General features: G+C 46.0%; 1 protein-coding gene across 2 annotated transcripts in view; it reads left to right on the top strand.

Annotated features, from left to right (window-relative positions):
• The window catches only part of LOC147880995 (putative sodium/metabolite cotransporter BASS1, chloroplastic), a 133081-nt gene that overhangs the window by 91266 nt on the left and 13960 nt on the right, over nt 1-27855 (top strand). For both annotated transcript variants that reach the window (XM_087370222.1, XM_087370221.1), the window contains exon 3: nt 25213-25306. In XM_087370222.1, coding sequence (XP_087226348.1) covers nt 25213-25306 — 94 coding nt within the window. The remainder of the gene's footprint in view (nt 1-25212; nt 25307-27855) is intronic.

A 27855-nucleotide genomic window follows, 5' to 3' on the forward strand; every position in this document is an offset into this window, starting at 1 on the left:
ACCTGTGCATTCTTGCAATGGTTCGTGAGCCACTGTGAGACTGGGTCCTACTCTCTAAGTTGCTCTTGTCTCAGTGTTCTTTCGTGCTTTTGAAGAGTGTCTCGTTGACGGTCATTTTATTATTACTTTGGGTCCTCCATTCTCCCTTTTTCCTGGAATCACTCACACGACCTTTGTCGAGAGAGAGCCTGGGATTGGAGCTTCTCACTACTCCTTTGAATCGTGTCTACCACCCAGGTAGCCCAACCACCCTCAGAAGGGCTCTTTGGCTATTGCCAAATCTATGTCATGACCTGTTGCACCTCGTTCTCCTGAAGCGAAGCATTGGGAATTTGAACTCCCTTTTGTGGGAGTCCATGACAGGGCTGCTCTAAGTGAAGCACAATCAAGGAGTGCTCTAACATCCTTGTATATGTCGAAATACCCTCAGCTCCCCCCACTGTGCGTCGCCTAGTCCCATAGAACCTATCAAGGCGCCCTAGTTGGCCATCATGCCTCTATTGGGTGAAGGAGAAGTGAAAACTTTTGGGAAGTTTGGTAAACTTTGGCTCGCTTCATGACTTCACAACCATTGATTGTGAAAATGCATTGCTTTCATGTGTTCCTCTCAGGCATGCACCTCTGAAAAAAAAGGATTCGCCTACTTGTCCTCATTGAACTCTAGGTTGTTGAAGTCACCTCCACCAACCCAAGAGGGAGGCTCTCAGTAAGCCGCATCTAGAAAGTGACGTTGTCTGCTGCAAGCAGGGGCGTACATGTTCAGGATCCCTATTCTGGAGTCACCCATTCATAGACCGATAACACCGCCTGCTCTATGATAAGCTCTTTGTTTATTACTCCGGACAATGTTTTTTGGTGGTGACCCTTGGTCTCACAAGAGGACCTTAAATGGTGGCTCCTTCGACTTCCTCAGCCATTCAGATCCTACTTTCCTCAGAGGCTAAACAACATGTAACGAATGCCATACAGTCTCTTCATGATAGAGTCCCCGTGCTGACTACAACAACCTTGGTGGTGGCAGAGGACGGGTTCCCCTGTCTCAGGGTGATCGTTAAGTACCCAGAGGAGATCTTCCTCGAGACGCTACACGGGAGAGCTCCGATAGAGGCTAGAGGTTTCTAGCCTTCTGGGTTAGTGCCTTTGTTGTGGGCCGCTTGGCTACTGCAGCCCATGTAATCCCAATTCCTGTATTTATCTCTGGGGTATTTCCGCTAGAAGATGCACCATTCCAAGTGCGGGGGGGTGGAATTCTTTGAGCAGAAATAACTTTTCTTGGACTTTGCCAGCCATCAGTTGGAGGTTGTTGTCCTTTGGTCAAGGATTGAATAGCAGGAGGTGAATGTGAAGTGAGATTCCCATTGGGAGCCATTGGAGCTTTGCCTTTATCCTGACTCCCAGAAGGCTGTTTACTGCTTTTATTTTTATTGGCAACTGGAGTAGGAGCATCCTTGGTAGGCATTTGAACCGGCAAAGTGGTATGAGGCATTTTATGATGATTCATTGGACACTGTGAAGCCATGTGTCCAAACTTTTTGCACTCAAAACAAGCCCCTGCAAATAAACCCCATTTGAGTTTATAAAAAGCACTTCCGATGTTCACATTATTCACCGTGACTGAATAAGAGTCCGGTGTGGGATTATCAGTATCCCAGAGAACGCAAAATCTGTTTGAGTTGCCATTTGGCCGTGGTGGGCAGACCACTTTACCTAAAGATGCTGCAATTTTAGGCAAAAGTGAGGCCATACATTATGGGAAATTGACAACTTCAACCCAAACTGGGCATCTGTGTCGGATTAAAGCCTGAAAGTCCCTTGTGGGAGACCACGGCAATACATGCACCATTTGCTGCCCAAAAAAGAGAGGTGAATGTTCCAAAAGCATTTGTCTGTGTATCTCATCCACCATGATAACCTCAAAAAAGCCCCTGGCTGCATAGTGTACTTTACGAACAAACGAGCCAGCCAATGTGCGTGTCAATCAGTTGCCTATCTCTGCAACAGGTGGCATCCGGGCTGGAAAAAATAATATGACTGCATTCTTAGCATATTCTCTGACTGGATCCACAATTTCATCGACCTCAACCATGAGGCCAATTGAAGGAACCGAGTCTTTCCACTCTTTCCTCGTATCTGCAAATCCTTCATGCATGACATCATATACCAGTTGAGCCTCAAGAGTATCATGCATCGGGTCATGCTGACCCTCAACTTGCTTTTGCTTCTTGCAGGGAACCGAGCGCTCCTTTTGAAACATTTTTTCATATGAATATTCTGCCATGACTTTGTAAGAAAGGGAGCTCAGGAATGAAGTACCTATAAAAGGGTAGTGGAAGCCAAAAAAACCAGTCCCAAAGAAATATCCACAGGAAGCCCACAAGAGAGGAGAAGAAGAGTATAGTTGGTAAGGAGATAGCAGAGGGAAAGGTAAGATTTTGGCGGAAACTAGCGAGAGAGCAAAGTGTGAGAGCAGGAGCAGGAGAGAGAGAGAGAGCTGAAAACGATAGTTGCAATTAGATGAGTGTATTACAACTGAATAGAGTGATAGGTTTTGTCTAAGTGACAAAACCTTATCCTTCACTAACCGTAGTTAGTGAACTAACTGATGTTAGGGGGAAAAACCTCTAAGTGAGGAAAAAGTGCCCCTAACCTACTTATTACATTACATTGGTCACTGCTAAATTATAACAATAATTCTAACACCCCCCTGCAGTGCCAATGTCATGTACAAGGAAATGATCAATCACCAAAAGGAGATAAGTTCAGGGCACTACGAAATGCCTCAAACTTTTCACGTGGAAGTGCTTTGGTGAAAATGTCTGCAACATTGTCATGTGTTGACACATAGATCATACTGATCTCTCCTGCATGCAACTTCTCTCTGATGTAGTGATAGTGAACCTCAATGTGCTTCGTGCGAGCATGAAACACAGGATTCTTTGCCACTGCAATAGCACTCTGACTATCAGTGAGAATTGGAGAAGGACCCTCCAATGAAAGATGAAGATCAGCAAATAAACGACGCAGCCAAACACATTCAATTGTCGCTGTGAAAGCTGCCTTGTACTCAGCTTCACATGAAGAGGTAGCCACTGTAGATTGTTTCTTGCTCAACCAAGAAATACAAGCTTTGCCCAAAAAGAAACAATTGCCACTTGTGGACTGCCTAGTGTCCCAATCTGAGTCACTGTAGGCATGCATCTGCAAGTCAACCCCTGGGAAACATCAAGCCCCTGGGAAAAGACTTGGTACCTTGCAAATAACGGAAGATGCGTTTTACAGCCTGCCAATGCATAGTCTTTGGGCTGTGCATATATGTGCTCACCTGAGAAACTGCAAACTGAATATCAGGTCGTGTATTGCAGAGATAAATGAGGCATCCAACAGCCTGACTGTAGAGTGTGACATCAATTGATTCACGTGCATCATGCATTGTAAGCTTCAGCCCCGGCTCCATGGGAGTAGCTATTGGCTTACAATCCTGCATGTTGCTCTGTCCAAGAGTTTCTGCACATACTTGGATTGAGAGATACCGATGCCACTTTTCTCTTGAGTGAACTGGATGCCCAAATAAAAGTGTAGCAGTCCCAAATCTGACATGTCAAAAGTGGTATGCAATTCAGCTTTAAAATCTGCAATATTATCTTCATTTGACCCTGTGAGCAGTAAGTGATCTACATAAAGAATGATGACTAAAATATCCCCCCCATCCTTCTTGATGTAGAGGGTGCTCTCAGTTGGACTATTGTGCAGCCCCTTGCTGGTCAGAAAGGCATGAATTTTTGCATACCATGCACATGGGGCCTATTTCAGCCCATACAAAGCTTTATTCAGCTTGCATACTGGAAGTGCATTTCCTGAAATTTCAAGGCCTGGAGGTTGTTTGACATAAACCTCTTCCAACAAGTATCCATTAAGGAAGGCTGTTTTTATGTCCAACTGATGAACATTCCATTGAAAATTTGCAGCCATGGCGATAATTGACCGGATGGTTGTCAATCTAGATGTAGGAGCAAAAGTCTCCTCATAGTCTATGCCCTTTTTCTGAGCATACCCTTTTGCGACCAGCCTTGCCTTGTACCTGTCAATGGTGCCATCTGGCTTTCTTTTAACTTTGAAAACCCACCGTGTACCTATGGCATGTTTACCTGGTGGCAATCGACAACTTCCCATGTCTGATTTTTCAGAATGGACTGCAACTCATCGTGCATGGCATTCATCCAATGCACATTATCCTGTGCCTCTTCAAATGTCTCAGGTTCCTCCTCATCAAGAAGAGTACCTGTATAAGCTGATTCAACTAAAAGAGCACCTCCTCCATGCCTTACTGCACTCCGAGTTCTTCCAGGTAATGGAGCATCAATTTTACTCTCCCTGAGAGTTTGTAACAGCCAATTTGGGACTGTTTTTGCTGCATGTATATCTGCAATTTCTTGCTGAACAACCTCTTCCACTGCTTGTGGAGGTGGTAACATATCCCGTGGCTGAATCGGAGCATGTGGAGGTATCTGAAAATTCTGATTTGCATCAGATATATCTGAAAAAAAAAACCTCCTCCCTCTCCCTCCCCGCCCCCTTCCTTCCTAACTCAGCTCCCCACGCCTCCCCCTCAGCCTACCTCCGTCTCCCCCTTCAGTCTATCCTCTCTTTCCCTTCCCCTCTCTCCTACCTTCTCTTTCTCCTTCTTCTTGCGCCCGTGTTCAGGGCGTCCTGGGCAGTAGTTTCACGGACGGAGCTTTTTCAGTGTTGGAATCGGCCTTTTCACATCGATTGGCGAGGAAGGCTGTTTTTATGTCCAACTGATGAACATTCCATTGAAAATTTGCAGCCATGGCGATAACTAATCGGATGGTTGTCATTCTGGATGTAGGAGCAAAAGTCTCCTCATAGTCTATGCCCTTTTTCTGAGCATACCCTTTTGCGACCAGCCTTGCCTTGTACCTGTCAATGGTGCCATCTGGCTTTCTTTTAACTTTGAAAACCCACCGTGTACCTATGGCATGTTTACCTGGTGGCAAATCGACAACTTCCCATGTTTGATTTTTCAGAATGGACTGCAACTTCGCGCACCCCAGGACCACCAGGGGCAGCAGGGCGCCTAATGCCCGCAGCACACCCAATACCACGATGGAGAGCTATCAGAGCGGCTCCCTTACCTCATGAGGAGAGTTTTGATCCTGTTTAGACAGACCCCTTCCAGACACCAGAGGTGGATGTTGCTCCAGCCCCAGACACTACAGTTCCACATCAGGAGGGGCCTTTAGATCCACCAGCCCCAGTAACTTTGGTCTCTGACCCCTTGGTTTCTGACCACGAGGGGGCTACAGGTACTTCTTTCCCGCAGATTGTTCCTGCCACTGTCAGGACAACCGGGAAAGTGTAGGCGCAGATGAGGGCTCCTGATTCCTCTTCACCCCAGCCACAGGTCTCCTCAACCCCCAGCTCCAGTTCTGCCGATAGAGGCTTGGCAGGTCCTTCTCCTCCATCTTCCACGAGTGCAGGTCTTCTTCGCACACCTCGGCCAGACTTGCTTATCAGGAATTCTTTTTTGGCACTGGCAGATTCGGCGACTTTCATGGATGATGATGAGTTTGTGCCCTTAACCTTAGGGGTCCTGGTCATTGGGATTCCTTCTGACAGGGCCTCCCTTTCAGCAGGTGTGGGGATCCTTTCACTTGTTAAGTTTCCTGTCCTGAGCAGGAGTGTTTTGGCCCAGGGGAAGCTGGTCTCCTCTACTAGGTCGGGTAAGCCTTTCCATCCAGCATCCTCCTGCCGATGAGGATAGTCAGCTGGAACATACAGGGCCTAGGCGGAGTTCCACACCGTCGTCGTAGGCAGCTAATCCGGAACCAGCTTCATCCAGGCGTCACTGGAGGTGCTATTGATATCCTTTTTATCTAGGAACACAAGCTGGATGCCAGTGATTGCTCTATGTCTGGCAAACTTCCTTCAGGACATACCTTCTGGTCGCCTGCTATGGGCACAAGGGGAGGTACTTGCATTTCGGTCTCTCTTTCTATTCTCCCCTTGGTTGCTGGTCATAGTATTATCTCCCCTTCTAGAGCTCAATGGATCATTATTTTGATTGGAGGGCGTAAGATTGGTCTTCTCAATCTTTATGCTCCCAACAATAGAGGGGAGCGGATCTCCTTTTGGAAGGAGTTACTCTCTTGGGCCCCCATTGCAGATTCTTGGATCATTGGTGGCGACTTCAACATGGTTGAGTTGCCTTCAGACAAAAAGGGAGGCAGAGAGGGTGGAATTCATTCTTTGGAGAGGGCAGCCTGGGATGCCTTCCTCTTTCAGTTCAGTGGCAGGGACACTTGGTTGGATGATGCCTTTCATATTATGCCACAGTCACTCCTGTACTCTTGGTCGAACAGGAGAATACACATGCCCATTCATGCACGGATTGACAGATTTTATGTAGACGATTGGGCACTTGACAGAGGAGGATCTGTATGCATTTCTACTAGGGTTTCCACCTCATATCATTTTCCAGTGGTGTTGGAGATTCTTGAGCCTCATCGGAGAGGACGCTCTGCCAATGTCAAGATTCCGGATGCTTTTTATGCAGAGGAGAGCCTCATGGAGGATATTTTACAGATTTGGGTTTCTCACATACAGGGTGGAGCTGTCCACCCATCTCAGGTAGCTGCAGCCTTATCCGGAATTAGTGACAATTATCATACAGTCGCTAATTCTAGGAGACGTGAGATTATCAGATGTGAGATTGGTATACGCCAGCAATTAGCGTCCCTTCAGAGGGAAGAGCAGAAGAGGCCCACAGATGCTTGGATTTAGGAGCGCCTTGCTGCAGCAAGGGCTCATTTGCAGACATTGTTGGATCAGAGAGTAGAATATGCCTTTCATGCACGGGAATCCTTTTGGATTCAGATGGGTGGCAGGGTCAACAAACACTTTTTCTCTACTCATGGGCCCAGACATAGTAGAGATAGTGTTTCGCAGCTTGTTGACTCAGACGGGGTATTACAGTCAGATCCTGATGCTGTCATGCGTGTAGCTTCAGATTTTTTTGCATCCCTTCTTACTGCAGATCCAGGCACACAGGCCATTGATGATGCCAGAGAGGTTATTTGGCAGTGTATCCCTGTATTGGTGAAGGATGAGATGTATGTTTCTCTGGATGCATCTTTCACCAATGCAGAATTCAAGACTGCATTACTTGCCCTTCACAAGGGCATGTGCCCAGGTTCAGATGGACTTACCCCCTCCTTTTTTATTACTTTTTGGGAGTAGATTGGTGATCACATTACATCAGCCCTGCAGGGCGTGTGGGACTCTGGTGAGATGCCGGACTCACTTACAGATGGTCTCATTCATCTCATCCCAAAGGGGGGTAATAGGAATCTTGTGTCTCAATGGAGACCCATCACTCTATTGGGCACTTTTTACAAGATTCTGGCGAAAGCCATCAGTCTGCAGCTACAGGTTTTTCTTCCAGATTTGATTCATGACACGCAGACAGGGTTTGTGCATGGCAGAAGTATTTTTGATAATATTTTCTCATTTTGGGAGGCCTCAGAATGGGCCATGCAGAGCCGCCAGAGATTGGCCATTCTACTCATGGACTTTGAGAAAGCTTACGACAGAGTAGACTGGGATTTTTTAGAGGGTACTCTATCTCGCTTTGGTTTTTCAGATGCATGGATTAGAGGAGTATCCTCTCTCTATAGATCAGCCCATAGCCAGTTGCTCATTGGGGGGGTAAGAGGGGACAGGTTTTAGATTTCCAGATCCGTCCACCAGGGATGTCCTCTTGCCCCGTTTCTTTTTCTGTTTGTGGCGGAAGCTATGAGTATCTACATTAGATCTCAAGCTGATATTTATGGGCTGAGGCTTCCTATCCGCCGGGAAGAAGAGCTCCTGGATAGTGATTGGCAGATGACACGGCTGTTTTTTTGGATGCCTCCCCCAGGACACTCACTTCCTTCCGGACAGCCTTGGATTTGTCTTGCACGGCTGCAGATGCACACATTAATTGGCATAAATCCAGTGGTTTTTGGATTTGCGAGGATGACACCCCGGATTGGGGTAATGATATTGGCTTCACTTGGGTACAGAGGGGCATTTCCGTCAGATATTTGGGCTGCCAGGTCGGGGTGGGCATCTCTACTTCACAACAGTTTGCTCCGGTGTTGGAAAGCATCAGAAGAAAGCTCCTTTTCTGGAGCTCAGCCAAACTTGACTTGGCCTCCAGGGTGGTGGTGGTTAACCAGGTTCTTCTAGCCACAGCATGGTTGGTATGCTCTTGTTGGTGCGACTCTAGGGATTGTATCACTCAGCTTAAGAGGCCTGTACGAAACTTTTTATGGAGTGGTCTAGATGGCACAACTGATGTTACAGCCAGGGTGGCTTGGGAGACCTTGATTCTTCCTACAAGAGAAGGGGGTTTGAATATCATCGACCCAGATCTACAGTGCAGAGCTTTACTCTGCAAGTTCGTTGTGAGAGGGCTTATGCCTGGGGAAGAGCCTTGGAAGGATTTTTTTATGAGATGCATACAGTCTCGCACGCCCACTTCAGGAGAGGATTGGACACACAGTACTAGATGGGTTTTCACCACAGCCCACCTCAGGTCTCCCTCTTCCCCTCTTATGGTTGCTATCCTGAAAGCATGGGCCAGCTTCAGGAGTACTCTTCGCAGGATTCCCCCATCCACCTGTGAAGATTGAAAGGCAGCCTATCATGTGGAATGACAGGATTTTGGATGAGCTTGGCAGACCACTTGGAGCTTCTCCTTACATGTAGTGGCCAAGATGGGAGAGGGGCCCTGCATCTACAGTGGGAGCATGGAAAGCCTTCAGGAAGCTTCCTGCAGACCAACAGGCCCAGATGGTTCTTAATCTCAGAGGGAGTGCAGGGGGAGTCCAACAGATTGATGCAGGCTTGCCCTTGAATTGGGTGGACACAGATGACATGCCTATTACTTGCTCCACCTGGATGGGGGCATTTTCCAGATTGGGAGTTCCTTTACAGGTGATTGCTTTTCTTGACCCACATGAGGATGCCTTAGTATTTGATGTTTCTTCGGGGGGCAAGCTGTCCAGATCCACAGACGATATCTTGTTGGAGGTACCGTTTCAGCCAGTCAGGATAGTGGGCTTCATGGAGCATGGCTCTCTTTCACAGTGGTACTTGGATCCTGATCCGCTTCTCCTCGCCCTTGGCTCATGGAGGCTGTGGCTCTATGGAGGTGTCCCAATTAGGTTTTTGCAGTGGGACCCTGGGGAATGGGAATGGATAGATGAAGGGCATCGAGAGAAGGGCATCCCCTTCTTTCGTTACACGGTCAGTAATGCCAGGAAATTCCAGCTCAGCTGTAGGGGTTGGAGGCCCACCAAAGCTCATCATTGGGAGAACTTTCAGATTCCTGCTGACTTGCAGAAATTTTTTTGGCAGAGACTCTGGAAATCCCACCGGAATAGAAAAATCACTCTCTTCTTTTGGCCTTCTATTCATGGTGGGATAGCAGTAAACCATTGGAGGTCCAAGTTCGGAGCTGACCCTTCTTGCCCTCGTTGCCTTTCTGCTTTGGAGACAATACAGCACTGCCTATGGGATTGCAGACAGGCGAGAATCATATGGAAGGGGATTGCAAGACTTTTCAGCACTTTTTTTCGCCTACCTTTCTATATGACCTGGGGATCAGTGGCTTGGCTTACTCTTTTAGGGCCCCAGGTATTTTTTGAGAGACTTAATTCCTCTTGGGCTCTTCACATCCGACGACACCTTGTGGAGTCGTGCTCTCTAGAGGATGTTCCGGCCACTCTTTTCAGGGCTGCTCACTCCTTGGTCGACTCTCCATGGGAGATCCTAGCTAGCATTGCAGCATGGCACATTTGGAGAGCCAGATGCACCGAGGCTTTGGAGGGTTCTCAGGTTCACCCTTCTCAGATCTTGGCCAGTACTTGGACAGATACGATACACACTCTGATGGCCATTTGGGCGACCATGCATCTCGAGCAGCCTCCTCCAGGAGAGTTACTTTTCTTAGAGATTGGAGAGACTCTCCCTTCTTTGCTGAGACGTCTACAGGGTTGAGATGGCATTTTCAGCCTCAGCCTTGGTTTCTTTCTACCTCATTCCTCTTAGGTGTTTTTATTACATGCTTAGCATGGTGTATTTCCGCACAAAGCTTGCTCTAGCGGGTTTCTTTCTTACTTAATGCAAGTCTCTTTTTTGAAAAAAAAAAAAAAACATAATTGGCACACATGAGACCTTCAAGCCAAAATTTGTGAGGCAGTTTTTTGCTTTTTAGCATGCATCTATCCATCTCCATAAGAGTACGATTTTTTCTTTCAGCTTTGCCATTTTGCTGAGGAGTTAGCCTCACTGTAAGCTGATGTACTATGCCCTTGTCTTTCAAAAAAGCATCAAAATTTGTAGACAAATACTCCCCTCCTCTATCTGTGCGTAATGTCTGTATCTTGAGTCTGGATTCATTCTCAACCATGGCTGCAAAGTGTTTGAAAACCATAAACACTTCTGATTTGCGTTTCAGCCCATAAACCCAAGTGTAGTTGGAGTAGTCATCTATAAAAGTGACAAAGTAAAGATGACCACCCAATGATGGAGTTCTCATGGGACCACAGACATCACTATGGATAAGCTGTAATTTTCGAACAGCTTTTACTGATCCATCCTTCTTAAAAGGAGATCTGTGCATTTTACCAAGAATGCACCCTTCACAGGCATGTGGAGGAGGTGTTTCAAGAGGAGGCAATGCATCAACCATAGCATGTTTTTGAAGCGTCATCAAGCTGCCATAATGCATGTGTCCATATCTGGCATGCCATAACTCCGCATTCTGCATAGCAGCAGTAGGAGTGGAAACTGCAAGAGCATGTGCTGGTCTTTTCTCATACATGTCAAGCTGAAAAAGACCACATAACAAAGTGCCAAACAATCTCAGGGTATAGTCATGCTCTCTGTCATGGACTGCACACTTGTCATCTTCAAAAATGACCTGAAATCCAGTTCTGTTAAGAGTGGACACTGAAAGTAGATTTTTTGTGATACCAGGCACATACAAGACATCATAAATTTTGAATATTGAGCCATCAATGGCTGTAAGTTCAACGTCTCCTGTACCACGAACTGAATAGGAGGAGTTGTTGGCACATGTGACCTTTTTACCAATGGGTGGTGGATGCAGAGATGTGAAGAGACACTTCCTGGAAGTGATATGCTTTGAGGCACCGCTGTCAAAATACCATGTATTTTGTGTCTCATTGACACTGAAAGCTGATGCATCCTTGGAAGAATCATAACTGCATGTAAGAAAAGCATAAGAGTCATAATTACAAGTGGCTGTACTATCCCGAGCAGCCAACTGAGAGTCTGAAATGCAAGACAAGAAGGCATAGTCGTGCTCCACAAAGTTGGTTGTAGCTTGCTCATTGTCAGATGCAAGAGGAGCTGAATCTGAAACAGCCATACCGGAGCTGTTTTTCTTTTCTTTTGCAAGCCTTTTCTTGCATTCTCCAATAACATATTCCCTTCTTCTTGGGCTTACCTGCATCACCCTTAGCCTTTTGAGAAGGCTGTCTTGAACCACTGGAAGGCTGATTTGCTGAAGTCTTTTCCTGTCCCTTTACTTTAGGCTTGAATTTTAAAGCATGGCATGTTCACCTGCTCGTGAAGCCATGTTTTTCCTAGTCTGCTCTTCCTGCAGCAGAAGTCCTATCAACTCGTGAAAATTGAGAGGATTTGCACCCCCCCTCAACGACAATTCAGCGAGGTATGAAAGCTGGGATAAGACTCAGGAAGAGAATTCAGAGTAGTGGTAATCATCTCTGAATCAGGAATGATCTCATCAATATTCAGCAACTGCTCTCGTAAATCCTGTAGCTTTGTGAGGTGCACTGACATGGAGTCACCCTCTTCCATATGTGTATGAGACAATTCTCTTTTCAAAAAAGATACCCTGGCATCATTCCGAGCTGCATACATGCTCTCCAAAATATCCCATGCTGCCTCTGAGGTCTTACACGACCGGATATGCGGAATGATGAATCTTTTCACTAAAAGAGAAATACACGACAAAGCTAAAGCATCACGTGAATCCCATCTCTTCTACTCTGGAGTGATAGGTATAACTGCACCAATAACTTGTGCTGTAGCTGTACCCTGTGCACGACCTTTGCCTCCTCCTTGTTGGGGAGGGGTATTAGGTGCCACATTTGCTGGCCGGAACTCATCCCCATTTACATAGTCTCACAAATTACGAGAAATCAGAATATTGCGTACCCTTTCCAATATCCTCTTGCAAAGAAGATCCTGCAAAAATGCAACTTTCCAAGCCCACCTACAAATGTGAATTCAGTTTCACCTTCAAACTGTACGGACTAACAGTACGGAACTGTCAGTCCAGTTGAATGCAGTTGTACGGAACTGTACAGCTCAGCCTGTACGGTCAAAATCCGTACACCTGTACGGATGTACGGATCTGTACGCTGGACTGATCCTTATCCTTCACTAACCGTAGTTAGTGAACAACTGTGGTTAGGGAAAAAAACCTCTAAGTGAGGGAAAAGTGCCCCTAACCTACTTATTACATTACATTGGTCACTGCTAAATTATAACAATAATTCTAACAACACACACTTTTTTTGGTAAAATCCAGTGTATTTATATTCTCATAAATTTACAAGATGGGAAGTCTCCCACACACTGACATTAGACTCCAAAAGAGAGCCCAATGGAAAAACTCAAAAACAGGTAGAAAACACTTCAAGGCTAGTAGCATCCAAGTCCCTTGCAGCAAAACTGTCATATAAGGATTGCTTGAGGGACATTCTGAAGAAAATATATGCTTGAGGAAACTGTTGACCCATCCTAGAATGCAGTCTCTGTGTCCAAATGGTCCATAGTACCCAAAAGCGAGTCCAGTGAAAGAAGAGGAGGAATGGAGACATCTGAGATGAGAGGCATCCAAACATCCAGAGAAGTTTCCCAAATCTGATAGAGGGAAACCGAAGCCGCAGCAAATGAGAAATATGAGTTATCAATATGCGAGAGTGTGGGCAAGACCATAATAGGTGAGGAACTGTTTCACAGTGATGAGAACAACGGGGGCAGGAGGGGGAAGCAATGTGGCGTGCTGCCAATTTCGCCCCAATGGAAAAAGCTCCCACTATACATCTCCAAAAGAAAAGCCTCTGTTTCAATGGCAATTTGGCTTTCCAGATTTTCATGAGTCGTGATTGCCACCAAGATAGAGGCCTATCCAAATTCCAAAGAGTGTTGGCATGCTTGTCAATCCATGGCGGTGGAAGAAGAAATCTAGGACCTTCGAGGAGGTCAGATTGTACATTGAGAGCGTATAGGTAGCAGGAGGTAAGGAAGTCAAATTCCAGTCCAGTAATCTGTCCTGTACAAACAGTGGAGGGACCGGAACAAATGGCTGCAACATAGTTGAAAGAATTCTCCAAATGGACCTATGATGCAGACCCAAGGAGAATGTCCTGCAAGCTTGTGGAAATGAAAGCATACAACCTTGTTGATCCACAACATCGCCAACAAATCTTATGCCCAATTTCATGAGATTGTTTGCTTTAATAGGTGCCTGTAAAGCGAGAGGCAATTCAAACACCTTGCTCCAATGGATGCTTTCCAAGCGAAGAGAATTACCATGATGAGAAGAAGCACGTGTCCATTTTGCATATGAGAGAATTCTCTTCCAATCATGAATAAAAGCATTAGAAACAGGGCAACCAGGAATTTTCCCTTGAAATGTGGTCATGACTGCTTCCCAGTGATTTGTAATCCAATGCCCATATGCATGAGACACCATGTTTCCACACATTGCTGCTAACATAATAGCCCATGGCTGTTTTTGCTGAAAAAAATCAGCAATCATAGTGCTCTTTCTTGCCAACATATGAACCTGGAGATTGAGAATATTCAGCCCCCCATGAGTCTTGGGTGAACAAATAGACTGCATAGGTAGTAGTCGCAAAGCCTTTTTATGAGATTTGCTTTTCCAAAATATCTCCATAGCCTGGGACATATAGGAAGCCAAATGCTTGAAAGACCAGGGAAGAAGAGGCAAATAAAATTGCACATATGCCATAATGATGGACTGTACTATCCGAAGTCGAACATGTAGAGGCCAAGTGGACAAATGCTAGTATTCCAGCTTCTTGTTGATCTTTTGAAGCACCCATTTGAGCTGTTGTTGCGGGGTAATATTCCAGCCAATGGGGTAGCCTAGATGCCTCACAATAGTGTGGGAAGAGATAATGTGGCCTGGCCAGAGAAGTGCATGCCAATCAGCTTCTTTCAAAGCTAAAAGTTTCTGAAAATTGATTTGCAGTCCAGCAGCTATGCCAAAGTCATTCAGTGTATGCATCAAGTGAGAAAGGTCACTTTGAGAATTCCTGGGCATAAAGTATGAATCATCAGCATATGCCTGTGCAAGAAATGACTGTGCCCCTGGAATTTGCAAGCCATGAAGCTGTCCTGTATCTGCAAGATAGTCCATATGCAACAGTAACGGATGGGTAGCAATGGCATACAGTAAAGAACTAAGAGGGCAACCCTGTCTCACTGAGCGGGTCATACGGGTCATAGTCCAGGTTCTTGACAACCCACCACCAAGCAAGCACTGCGCCGTGGCCTGAGAATAGAGCCAGTAGATGATATGGACGAGCCGAGGGCCAAATCCCAATTTATGCATAGTCTGAGAGATAAAATCCCAATGGACAGTATCAAATGCTTTCGCAATGTCTACTTGCAGAATGAGAACATCTTGTTTAGAATATTTGGCATACTTAATCGCAAGCAAGGCATTGGAGGTATTGTCAGTGATCTGCCTTCTGGGGACAAACCCATACTGTCTAGGATGAAGTCCTGCTTGCAGAAAGAATCGAACTCTGAGGACAATCATTTTAGCAATGAGTTTGTAAATAATAGGCATGAGAGATATAGGCCGCCAATTTTTTTTTGGGGTGAAATCTTCATATTTCTGTGTGGGAAACCTCAAAAGAGGTAAAAACCCACCAATAAGTACAATGAAAAAGTTTTTACAAGTAAAACCTCAGAGCAAAAGTCATGAGGTAGCCAAGTAAAAAGTGACATATCAAGTTGGAGGAGGATCAAACACAGCATCCTCCAGCTTTAAATTGTTGCTTTGTAAAAACTGATGCAGTGATGAAACCACACCATCAATAAAAACAAGCTGTTTTTTGCCCTTGTGATTCTTCTTGATATAGGTTGGTACCCGAAATTTTTGAATCAGAGGGTCAAAAACTTGTTGTAACATGGGATGAAAAGATTCCAGTAAAAAAGATACTTCTGCATCTTGGACAGAAGAAGACTCTGGCACAGGCATCAAAGGCAGAGAAGCTAAATCAACATCTGTATCTTCCAATGAAAAAGCTGCATCTGATAAAGCAGGGTTTAGCATTTGAGCTTCATTCTGAGGATTAATCTGAGTAAGAGCAGGGGCAGCATCCAGAGAGAGAGCATGCATATCATCCTGTAAAATGCCCTCTGCAAGGGGTACATCCATATCCTGAGTAGAAGAAAATTGATGGTGCTCAACAGGGTTGCAATCCTGAGCTTCTTCAGTAAGAGGAAGATTTGCCTGTGATTTATCAACCTTCCTCCAGTAGTGCTTCGGAGCAGTAGAAGGCTTCTCCAAAGAGGCCATAGCAGAAACCGGAGGAGAAGGGAGAGTAACCTTGACAGCTGAAGAAGGAGCAGGAGGAATGGGCCTGCATGTAGAAGGGCAATCACGTGCAAAATGACCAACCTGTCGGCACCGATAACATGCAGTGGGAAAAGATGCAAAATGGAGCCTGATGCGCATCGGATGGGCAAATCCCAAATCAAGATCCAGAGTAGATGGCACGGGCTGCGTCATATCCCACAAAATGCAAAGACGAACATTACGGGAGGCTTGCAAGAACTCCTATCTCGGAACATGAAGAAGCCTTCCCAAAAAAGGTGCAAGAGTTGGAAGATGCTGAAGAAGAGGCACAGGCAGCGCTTTGAGAGTAATCCAAATCGGACAGTGAGTTAGAAGGGTATCAGAAGGATCGAAAAGTGGATCCCAAGGCATGACATAAGCAAAGAAACCAGCCCCAGGAACACCAGCACGACTGACAAGGCGCTCTACCACCTCAGTCGAAGAGCAGTGGGCATAGTAAAATCCTTTGCCCAGAAAGACAAAGGAAGAAATACAATCCAGACCCACTGCAACATCAGCCCAATGACGAAGCTGAGCTGAAGATAAAACCCTGCCCATAAAATAGAGGCAGACTCCAAATTGCTGAGCCTGACGAAGACCAGAGACCGAAAGGGCAGAATCCAAGGAACAAACAAGCGGGAAACTCGAGGAAGGAACTTCTGTAACAGAGGCAGAGCACAATTGGAGAAGAAGATCGAGCTGGAGGGAAGAAGAAGGGCCATCGGAAACATCCATCTTTGCCGATTCGATCAAAGGTGAGGCAGACAAACCACCATGCTTCCGCCGAAGAAAAACACGAGTAGGAGGAGTAGAGGCAGAAGGAGGCGCTGAGGCAGAGAAAACAAAAGAAGCAGGTGTCGGAGCAGCAGGAAAGGAGGAGGAAGATGAGACTGGAGCAAAAGCCACCGAGGGCTGCAACACAGATACGGAAGGAGGCTGTGCAGATGACCGTACAGCCTGTACGGATGGACGTACAACAGGCACGAAAGGCTGTACGGGGATGTGCAGGGAGCAGGAGAGCTGTACGGGGGGCTGTACGGGGGGGAGCAGGGTGCACGGAACTTGTACGAAGGTCGTACAGCTGACAGTAGCTGTACGAAAGGCAAGGTAGGCAGCAGAGACGTCGAGGGTAACTGTACGGACGGAAATGGGGAGGAAGACGAGGTTGGTAGGGCAGAGGAGGAGGTCTCCATCTCTCTCTACACACCACACACACACACTTTTTTTTTTTGTGGGAAGAAATCTTTTAGTTCTGTAGAATAATTACATTCATAGTTACTTCAAAAATGAAGTAGCTACTACTCAACTAAAGATCTCAGTATAAGCTGTATACACATCCTGATCAATCAAACGAGTCTGAAAGCAATCGTAGAATGATTGTTGCAGAGATCGTTTGAAAAAAAGAAAGGATGAAAATAGTGGATCACCAAAGACTCTTTGATTTCTATCCATCCATAAAGTCCATAGGGTCCAATAGCGCACCCATACAAAAAATAAATCAAAACCCTGTCTCTGTGGATGAAAGCCAAACAACCAGAAAAATCTGCCAAAAGTAACAGTAGGAAATCGCTGTCGAAGCCTCTGTCTGATGAGAGCAATGAGATCAGAAGTATTTGGATAGGACCAACAGATGTGAAACATTGATTCAGTAGAGTGCTGGCATCTGTGACAAACAGCTGAAGCAATATGTTTATGTGCGAGTAACTGTCCGGATGGAAAAATGCCAAGGAGAACTCGCCATAGGAAAAACTGTTGTCGAAGAGGGACTTTGTAATGCCAAAGGAGATGCAGCCTTTTTCTCCACCACTTCATTGGACGATCCATATGCCAAATAGTATTTGCTCTGTGGGAAATCCAAGGTGGAGGTAATAACACTTTATACAGTGATGACACTGTGATATGTGAGAGCTTCAAAGGACGGGCGTATAAGGAGAGCGTAAAATCCAATCCTCAAGCCGATTCTGAAGTTCCAAATGAGGTACCGGCAAGTACGGTTGGAGCATTGCTGAAATTCTATGCCATAAAGGACGATAATGAGCTCCCAAGCCATATTTGCGAGCAGCCATAGAAAAAGATAAAATTGTGCCATCATCCTGAACTACATCCGCCACATATGAAATGCCTTTGAAGGAGAGAAAATAAGAACGTCGGGATAGCTGACATAAATGAAACCAGATCTGCCTTAGTGAACATAGTGAGAGGCAGATAAAATTGTATGTATGCTATCAAAATGGATTGTGTGATTCGCAGACGAACATGTAATGGCCAAGTTGCAAGCTTCCAATATTCAAGTTTTGCCCTTAACTTTACTAGCACCCAATCAGTCTGTTGTGAACGGGTGAGTCCCCAGCCTAGAGGATAACCAAGATGTCGAATGAATTGAGAAGCGGGGACAATTTCCCCAGGCCACAGAAGGTTGTGCCATTCCTGTGCATGTAGCGGCAGCAATTTTGATTTCTGAAAATTTACCCTAAGGCCAGCAGCCAATCCATATGTAGAAAGAGCATGCATAATCATGGACAGATCAGCCCGAGTATTTTTTGGAGTAAAGAATGAATCATCAGCATATGCCTGAGCAATCATGCTGCGATTGCCAAGAATCTCCAAACCGTGCAACTGGTCAGTGTCCAAGAGGTGATCCAGATATTGAAGCAGTGGATGAGTGGCTATGGCAAACAGTAAAGCACTCAGGGGACATCCTTGCCTGACAGAGCAAGCAAGAGTCCAGGATGGAGAAATATCTCCTGAAAGTATACAGGCAGCTTCACTATCTTGATATAGCCAATTGATGAGTTGCTGCATTTTTGTGCCAAAACCCAATGCCTGCATAGTCGATGAAATAAAATCCCACTGAACAGTATCAAAGGCTTTGGCAATATCAACTTGCAATAACAAAACATCCTGCTGTGTGTATTTGGCATATTCAATTCCAATGTAGGCATTAGCAATGTTATCTGTGATATGCCTATGCGGGACAAAGCCATATTGAGCAGGATGCAACCCATCATGTAAAAACCCCTTTAGCCGATCAACAATCATTTTGGTAGTGACTTTGTAAATTACGGGCATAAGAGTGATAGGTCTCCAGTCTGCCAAAGACTCACAAATTTGTTTTTTGGGAAGGAGTTTAACAAGACCTCTCTTCCATGTGTCCGGCATTTTTTGATTTTGCCACGCAGCATTCACCATATATAGCAATGAATGCTTCAAAATAGGCCAGTATGCGAGAAAAAACTCGACTGTTAAACCATCCCATCTTGGGGATTTCCATCTGCCACATGATTTGATCGCATCTGACAGTTCCCTCTCAGTAAAGGGTTCCTCCAATTCCAAAGCTTGAGTAGGGGAAATGATTGGAGAAACATGTTGCAATAGTAAATTTTGTGCAAGCACAATCTGTTGCGAGGGAGGAGCTGCAGAGCCAAATTGCTGAGAGAAATGATGCACACAAACAGAGGCAAGCTGTGACCGTGAAGTAGTCCATGATCCATCGGGCATAAGCACTCAGCAAATTTCTGTTTTGATTCTCCTCTGATGTAAACTTTTGAAAAATTCTTTGGAAGAGCAACCTTTATCTATGAAAGCTCTTTGTCTTGCTCTAGTCTCCCATTTTGCCAATTTCCTATGATCATTTAGTTTAAGACAATGTCTGGCCTGGCATAGTGTTGTTTGCTCATGCATGGACAACGAACGATGATGACTGAGTTCAGTGAGGTCTTGACAAGTAGCTTTGGCTTGAGCAATGGTTTCCCTCAGAGTCTTCATGTAAGACTTGCCATAAGCTCTAATCACCACTTGCATTTTAGAAATAAAAGAATCCCAGGAACCATCAACATGAAGATGGCTGCTAGAGGAAAGACAATGAGCTGCTTCAGTAACCATTGCCTTGAAATCAGCATGTTGCAAATAACTATTGTTTATGATTAGATGTCTCCTTTGTGGCAATCTATCATCTGGCATATGATAAAAAGATAACCGCAACCATAGCGGTGCATGGTCTGAATGCACAAAGGCATAGTCAATCCACATTTTGCATGTGAAATCCCCATTTTGTTGGGGAGCGACACTATACCATCGATTCAGATGTGCCTGATAAGCTGAAAGAGCATTATGTTGAAAAGTGTAGCCCGGTGACAAAGGCTGCAATTCCTTCCAAAGGTCAACCAGATCCAAATGCAAAAGTAGTTGAGACCATGCATGCCTTTCAGGAGATAACATATGGTCATGTCTGGAGGTGTTGTCCCCCTGTTGTGGAGCATTATTGAAATCCCCACATATGTAGGCATGATATCTCCACGGATATTGTTGCATGGCATCCCAAATTGCAGTTCTTTCTCTAGAGGACTGAGGTGCATAAATTGAAGCAAATTCAAACACCTCACCTCTAATAATGCATTGGAGAACAAGCCATCTGCCTTTGTTGTCATTTAATGCAATGACTGGTTGAAACTCATGTTTGATCAGAAGGACAACCCCTGAGAAAGAGTGCTCCCCAGCATAGAAAATATCATATCCACAGTAGTGTCCTGTCTTGCTTGCATAAATATGTTGGTTGTGCTCTTGTAATGCCATGTCAGGCTGAAATCTGTTGATGTACAGACACACAGATTTCCATTTCCTACTGTCACACATGCCCTGAACATTAAGTGTAAAACATTTGATGTGAGCAGTCATATATACAAGTATTTATAGTAATGTAACAACTATGTACAGCAGCAAAATTTATGCGGTCAGCCTTGCATTTCTATCTTAGGGTCGAGGCCTCGCCCCTGAAAAGAAGTAGCCGCCTGAGAAGTAGACAGCAAAGCAGCAACCTCTTCTTCAGGGAAGAGTGTTCTGCTGGCTGTTACCGCAGCCCATGTAATCCCAATTCCTGAATTTATCTCTGGGGTATTTCCGCTAGAAGATGCACCATTCCAAGTGCGGGGGGGTGGAATTCTTCGAGCAGAAATAACTTTTCTTGGGCTTTGCCAGCCATCAAGTGCTTGGAACCAGTGGCACTAGTATATAGGACCTCTAGTGGGTCAATTTTTAAAGCATGACCCTAGTGAATGTTCCAAAAGCATTTGTCTGTGGATCTCATCCACCATGATAACCTCAAAAAAGCCCCTGGCTGCATAGTGTACTTTACGAACAAAAGAGCCAGCCAATGTGCGTGTCAGCCAGTTGCCTATCTCTGCAGCAGGTGGCATCCGGCCTGGAAAGAATAATATGACTGCATTCTTGGCATATTCTCTGACTGGATCCACAATTTCATCGACCTCAACCATGAGGCCAACTGAAGGAACCGAGTCTTTCCACTCTTTTCTCGTATCTGCAAATCCTTCATGCATTACATCATGTACCAGTTGAGTCTCAAGAGTATCATGCATCGGGTCATGCTGACCCTCAACCTGCTTTTGCTTCTTGTAGGGAGCCGAGCGCTCCTTTTGAAACGTTTTTTCATATGAATACTCTGCCATGACTTTGTAAAAAAGGGAGCTTGAGAATGAAATATCTGTAAAAGGGTAGTAAGAGCCAAAAAAACCAGTCCCAAAGAAAGTAAAAGAGAGGAGAAGGAGAGTATAACTGGTAAGGAGAGAGCAGAGAGATAAGTGAGATTTTGGCAGAAGACACAGGACTGCTAGGGAAGACACCGGAGCAGAAAAACCCCAAAAACTGTACGGCAAGAGGTACCAAAACTGTACGGACGATGATGAGCTGTGCTGTAGTAGATATGGGCTGCACGGGGGGGTAGTCTGACTGTACGGGAAGGCCGAGTTGGTACGGAATCGTACAAACGTACGGACGCCGTACGACGACCGTACAAATGTACGGACAAAAAAACTGCACAGGGTTCCTGGCGAGAACAAGGATGCTGATGGAAGGCAGGCGAGCTGAAATGGTACGGAGATGACAAAAGTGTATGGAGGCACAAAAAAAGGCTTCGGAAGAGAGAACGATGTCGACGCACACACATGCAGAGTTTGGAACGGGATTACATAGGTTGCACAGGGCGAGCAGAACTGAGCGTACGGTCTTTCCGTACTGACGTACGGTACCTGTACAACAGCGGAGCAGAAAAACCCCAAAAATTGTACGGCAAGAGGTACCAGAACTGTACGGGCGATGATGAGCTGTGCTGTAGTAGATACGGGCTGCATGGGGGGGGAGTCTGACTGTACGGGAAGGCCGAGTTGGTACGGAATCGTACAAACGTACGGACGTCGTACGGCGACCGTACAAATGTACGGACAAAAAAGTGCACAGGGTTCCTGGCCTATTATCAATCACATAATTGATCGAATTCCTCGCCTTACGGGAGCGCCATCGATCACGGCATCGTCATCAGCTTTGGATCTCCCTCGACGCTGGTCTGTAATTGCGCAGCCTTTAGACTCGTCTACCCTTTTCAAGGCCCTACGCTCCTCTTGGCGTAGGCCAATTATCCGTCAGCGCCTTACGGGCACCAATCCCGACTAGACCTCTGCTATTCTGCGTGAGGTCTGATACCAATTGCTGCGCTAACAACTGTTGCATGGCATCCTCCAGCAATCTGACTCCGACGATGCCGCTCTGATACCATAAGAAAGCTCCCTGGTCAAGTCCTGCGCTTCTGCGCAGGACTTGACTAGGGAGCTTTCTTTGATCCCCACTACTCTTAAGTGTTCACGATGCTCAGTAATACTTTTACTGAATATCAGGATATCGTCAATAAAATGTACTACGAACTTTCCGATATACGCAGGACTTGACTAGGGAGCTTTCTTTGATCCCCACTACTCTTAAGTGTTCACGATGCTCAGTAATACTTTTACTGAATATCAGGATATCGTCAATAAAATGTACTACAAACTTTCCGATATACGGACGTAGTAAATCGTTCATAAGCATGACGAAGGTCGTTGGAGCATTGGTAAGCCCCACACACACACACACACACACACACACACACACACACACACATATATATATATAGAGAGAGAGAGAGAGAGAGAGAGAGAGAGAGATGTATTAACATCTGTGGAAGACCTTACGGGCTATGAGAGAAGGTACAAAGTACACCAAAAGGATGATCTCATACAAGCCTCAGTGGGCTGAAGCAAAGGGCGCACTAAGGCCCTTGCTGAGTGCTAATACTGCTAAACTGAAAAACGGAAAACCTGATAAACTGATCAATAGCTTGAACAGAATCACATATAATCCAGAGACTAGCTAAGAGTTGTAGCATGCTGACATCTGAGATCTAAGACTCAGGCTCAGAAGCCAAAGCCTGGCACCGTGGTGGCTCACATGTGAGCAGTGAAAATGTCTAGGATTTGCGTCTGTTGGGCTGTGTCATGCCGTGGTGGTGGAGGGGGGTCTCCCCGATCTTTGAACCCGCTGGACTATGTTTAGGGTAACCCCTCCCTCGGGCGGTTTCCCCAGAGGAAAGCTGTGATAGGACAGACCTCAATAGAGTGTGCTCTTGTCACTCTCCGTGCTGTAGGTGGTCTCTGCTTCCCTCTATTAGTAATCCAGGATGCCCGCATGTCAGCTATCTCCTCCACCTCCATCCTGATGTGTCCTGGAGCTGACTCAAATGCATAGAAGTCTGTGACGTGACGTTGTGCTCTGTTAGACTCTTTGTCCTATGGTGTGATCGCCTCCTGCTGCTCTCTAATCTGTCGTAGTAGGGTCTCCCTGTGTCGGCGCATCTCAAGTAGATAGAGTCCAATGCAGATCTGATCCTGGAAGTGGATCAATTGTGAGAGTGGACTGAAGCCATTCCCCTCCTGGTACTTGAGTCGAGAGTAGCTAAAACAGTTGCTTTTGCAGGCTCCTGTTTGACTACATCCACCCACTTGGAGGTCTCTTTGATGGCCTACTGACTTGTGGCTATGCGCTCTCCACCCCCTTACCAATACCAGGGGTCAAGTCTGCTTGTTATAGAGCTATTGGCATCTATGCTTGGTTGCTCATCTGTGTGCTCTAAGCGAGTGGCAAGATAGCTACCATACATGAGGCCTAGTGGATGGCTAAACTGATATTGGTAGTATGGAGATGAGGGGATCCTCAGTGTGTGTGTTCTGAATAGGTTGGGGGAGTGACAGGTTAGTGGGAGTGGTCTGCTCCTGGCATGAGGGTGTGGACTGTGAGATTAGATATGTGTGAATTGAAGGCCATGACATAGTCCACTACTTTACCTAATCGCTCTTCGACCAAAACTCAATTAATTTCTCTTGCCCTCCCCCTCCACGGCTCTCATTAACCTATGCAATCTCCCCGAATTAATGCATCTGCTCTCTTCCTCCTCCCGCTGCCTTCCTCCGCTCTTCCTCCTCCCACTGCTTTCTCCTCCCGCTGCACTCCTCCCATTTCCTCCTTCCTCTTTCCCTCCTCCGCTCCCTCCATCCTCCTTCCTCCCCTGCTCTACTCCCTCTGTCTCCTCCTCCTTCCTCTTCCTCCTTCCCGCTCCTCTGCTCCCTCCTTCCTCCTTCCCACTCCTCTCTCCCCCTTCTTCCTTGTATTGGGGAGGGCTTCACAGCCCCCCCCGCCTGGATTCACTGTTGGCTATTGCCCCCCCTTCTCCTCTTATACCCAGTGCCAGGCCCATAACTTTCTGGATTCGGTGGCTTCTGGAAGAAGTCACCTCAAAAGTCCCCCCCTTAAATTGTTAGTTTACCATCTCGGCCCCTGAAATATCGAGAAATTAATTGGTTTTTCTCGCTGGAGGGCCCTATTCCACTATACTACAGCCACCCCAATGGGGGAGCATGTATGTATTCTCTTTGATCCTGGCAATCTCTGTAGCCCATTGTAAAATGAGCAGCTATGAATGCTGCACATGTCCTGTGGAGAAATCTAGCATCGTTGCTTGCATGTCCTTGGTCCTGGCATTGAAGTCCCTTATAGTAGGACCTTGTTGCATGTTCCTCTGGATATCCTCATACAATGCCAGGGATGGTGAGACCCGTTCCCTGCCAGAGGCAGTCCTAGCATAGTTAGATGTCTGTGGGGTGGATAGCATGCTGCAATGTACACATCCGTGGTCTCTTGAGCCCGATCCACATGTATTGGACATGATCATTTGTACTATTGATTTTTATCTGTGCCTGGAGGTGAGAGAACAAAAGGACTCCTACTCATCTAGACCATCGTACCCCTCCATTCATATGGGTCTCTGGTTGGTATGTGGACGGCCACATGTATGTTTTATGCTTTTCCATTTTGGCCTCCATTTTCTTGGATCATTTGCACCCAAGCTTTTTGCAATTCGTCTGGAGCTGCATTTTCTTGTCGCAAAGCTGCATTTCCAAATACACATATATGTGTATGCACATACGTATACAAACAAAGTCTTCTTCAGAAGACAACTTGAATATACAAATTTTTGAATCTTCAAAAGAGAACGATGTTAGTGGCTGAAGTCTAAAATAAATCTTGAATGGTGCTTTTTATGAACATTTTTTATTGTTTTTGTTGTTCTGTTGCGCTTTAGAAGTTCAGGCTTTTGATTTCTGTACTGCGTTCAATAGGTGATGCCAAGCGCAGGTGCACTCATAAGTCAATTATTCAGGTTACCATCTTACTATGCTGCTGGACTGGTGCTGGTTTCCTGCTGTCCTGGAGGTTCTTTCTCTCTCTCTCTCTCTCTCTCTCTCTCTCTCTGTGTGTCTAGCCCCCTCCCACACCATACACGCCATCCCCGCCCCCCCCCCCCCCCCGCCCCAAAACAAAAAAAGAGGAGATGCTTCATGCACTCCCACTGTAGGGATTTGATGCACACGCTACTTATTGGTCTCACATATATATTTGGCTTTCCACGGACATTAATAGAGCTTTTTTTCTTTCTTTCTTTCTTCATAAACCCATGAAAACAACCCCACGCCGCGTCTGTATAGAGGGCAGCAAGTCTGTGTGACAGCAGGGCTGCAGGGCAGCATATCAGGGCTGTGTGGCAGCATGGAAGCGGGCCAGGAGGGCACTGCCAGGGCCTATTTATAGGCTGGCAGTGGGACAGCAGCAATTACAGGCTGGAGGCAGCAAACCAGCAGGTTGGGGTCGGCAGTTCCTGGGTCAGTGTGTTTGCAACAGGGTCCGCTTGTCTGCACAACTGAGTTGGTCTATTTTGGGGAGGGCTCAGACCCCCTCCTCTCCTCTATATGAAGGGGAGGTATTTTGCAGTCTCCATCAGCCACTGAAGCCTTCCAAAAGGCACCACAGGTACTATAAGAATCTTCAGAAAAATCCACAAAGCAATAGTAGACTCTCTGCTTCTGTGCTTGGGCCTTCTCAATGGCAGCTCTCAACGTGGAAATGTGGTCCAGTGTAGCATGATCTGCTCGAAAGCTTACTTGCCCCATAGGTTTGAATCCCTCACACTCGGCACACCTACTAACAACATTGATGCATAAATCTTGGACATGACATGCCCAATCATAATGGTGCCGGTAGCTTTTTGGGCTCATGGCATCACTTGCCTTTTGGAATGGGACAATGGTGGTAAAGGTCTAGGCGTCAGGGAAACCGATGCAAATTGCTTCGTTAAGTAGCCTTGATCAAGGCTATGGTACTAAGCCCATGTGCAATGTACTCGGCGCATAACTCCTCATGATCTTGGCGCCATTGTGTAACTTGAGAGTTATGTGTTTGATTATCTCTGGTGTTCAAGAGAACCAGAGGTAGGATGAGGTAGCTAGGGAAGGTTTGAGCTAGGGAAGGTCTGGTGCCGGCTAGTCGGGAATGTGATAGAGGGTGCGTGTATAAGTGTGCCAGATGGTTGGGTTTGTGAGAAGGATGTGGACCTCCGCTTGAGAAACTTTCACCAAATGTCCTTGGAGTTATTTGCTAAACATAATTTTACTAATTCTTCTTCGTTTTGGTGGATGAAGTCCCTCTTCTTTCAACATACTAGACAATGACATTTGGTCTCCGCCTCAATCAGAAGGTGATTTTTGAATTTTGTGTTAATGGTGCAAGGCCTTACACTTATCATCATACCAGCTATTGTAGGGACCGATCCAATAAATGGTGGACGATGGATCTAGTGATGTGTTAAAGACTTGAGGGCGGCATCGTGAAGGGAGAAAGTGATAAGAGCAGCTCTATCATCTAGTAGGAGGGTATTATCAATCAACAAGCACAGTAGAAATGAGGGAATTAAATCTCTTGATAAGTGATTGGAGTGGGTTGGATTAGCTTAAAAGAAAATAGGTATGGTCGGCTCCAAGTGGGGTGGTTGGACGAAGAAATATGTAATGTGAGAGGCAAAGGCAGGGGATTCCATGAGGCAATCAACTACACTAGAACTCCTCCACATGGAAAACAAGTGAGCCTGTTGGAGGAAGGCCATCTTTCTAGATCATGGTAGATAACTAGACCATGCATCCTACCAATGTTTGTGAAGGAGTGCCCGTATGAGGTCATTGGGTCTCATCGTTCTATGGAAACTTGAAAAATACGTGCCTCATCTAAATCAATGTCAGCCAATAGAATTGAGTCATGCTGAAAATCAATGATTGGTACGTGTCACTCTGCAGTCCTAGCGTTGAAGTCTCCAAGAATGATATTTGGGTATAGGGCAGTATACACATTCCTAGAGCTCCTGGAAAAGTGTGAGTTCTTCGGGGGGACTATGAAGATGTCATGTAAAGATGTGCTTTTGTTACAGATCCATAAGAACGTGGCTTGTGGGTCACGTCACTCCTCAAGAACATCCCAGTGAAAGATGATCGATATAGAACTATGATGCCACCTGATCCTCGTACCTCGCCCATTTCTTTGGTCTCGTCACACGATAGGCTTACATGTATATCCACAGATTGGTGGTAGTGGGTGCTCTGGGCTTGGGTGAGTTTTTATGTAGAAGACAACGTCTCATCTTGTGTATGACTATGAGAAATTCCTTGGCATTGACTATGAGCTTCCATTATAGTTCCAAATGATGCAAGGCAGTGTCTTGGTCCTTTGAGTTTCATAGACCCTGTCTCCCTAGGTGGGTCTGTCAAGGGGCCCTCATGTACTACCAGTCAAGAGCTGTCCCTCATGTACTACTGCCCACTTCCCCTCCTTATGGGCAGCATCTCGCTATTGTAGGAGAAGCCGTCTCTCCTCTACCAGCAAAGGAGTAAGATCCTCTTCCATGTGGACCTATGGGTGATCCATGGTCTCTAGTGAGG

This window comes from Dipteris shenzhenensis, chromosome 31, assembly GCF_047967505.1.
Source record: "Dipteris shenzhenensis isolate YYH24624 ecotype China chromosome 31, Dip_SZ_1.0, whole genome shotgun sequence".
NCBI classification, from domain to species: domain Eukaryota; kingdom Viridiplantae; phylum Streptophyta; class Polypodiopsida; order Gleicheniales; family Dipteridaceae; genus Dipteris; species Dipteris shenzhenensis.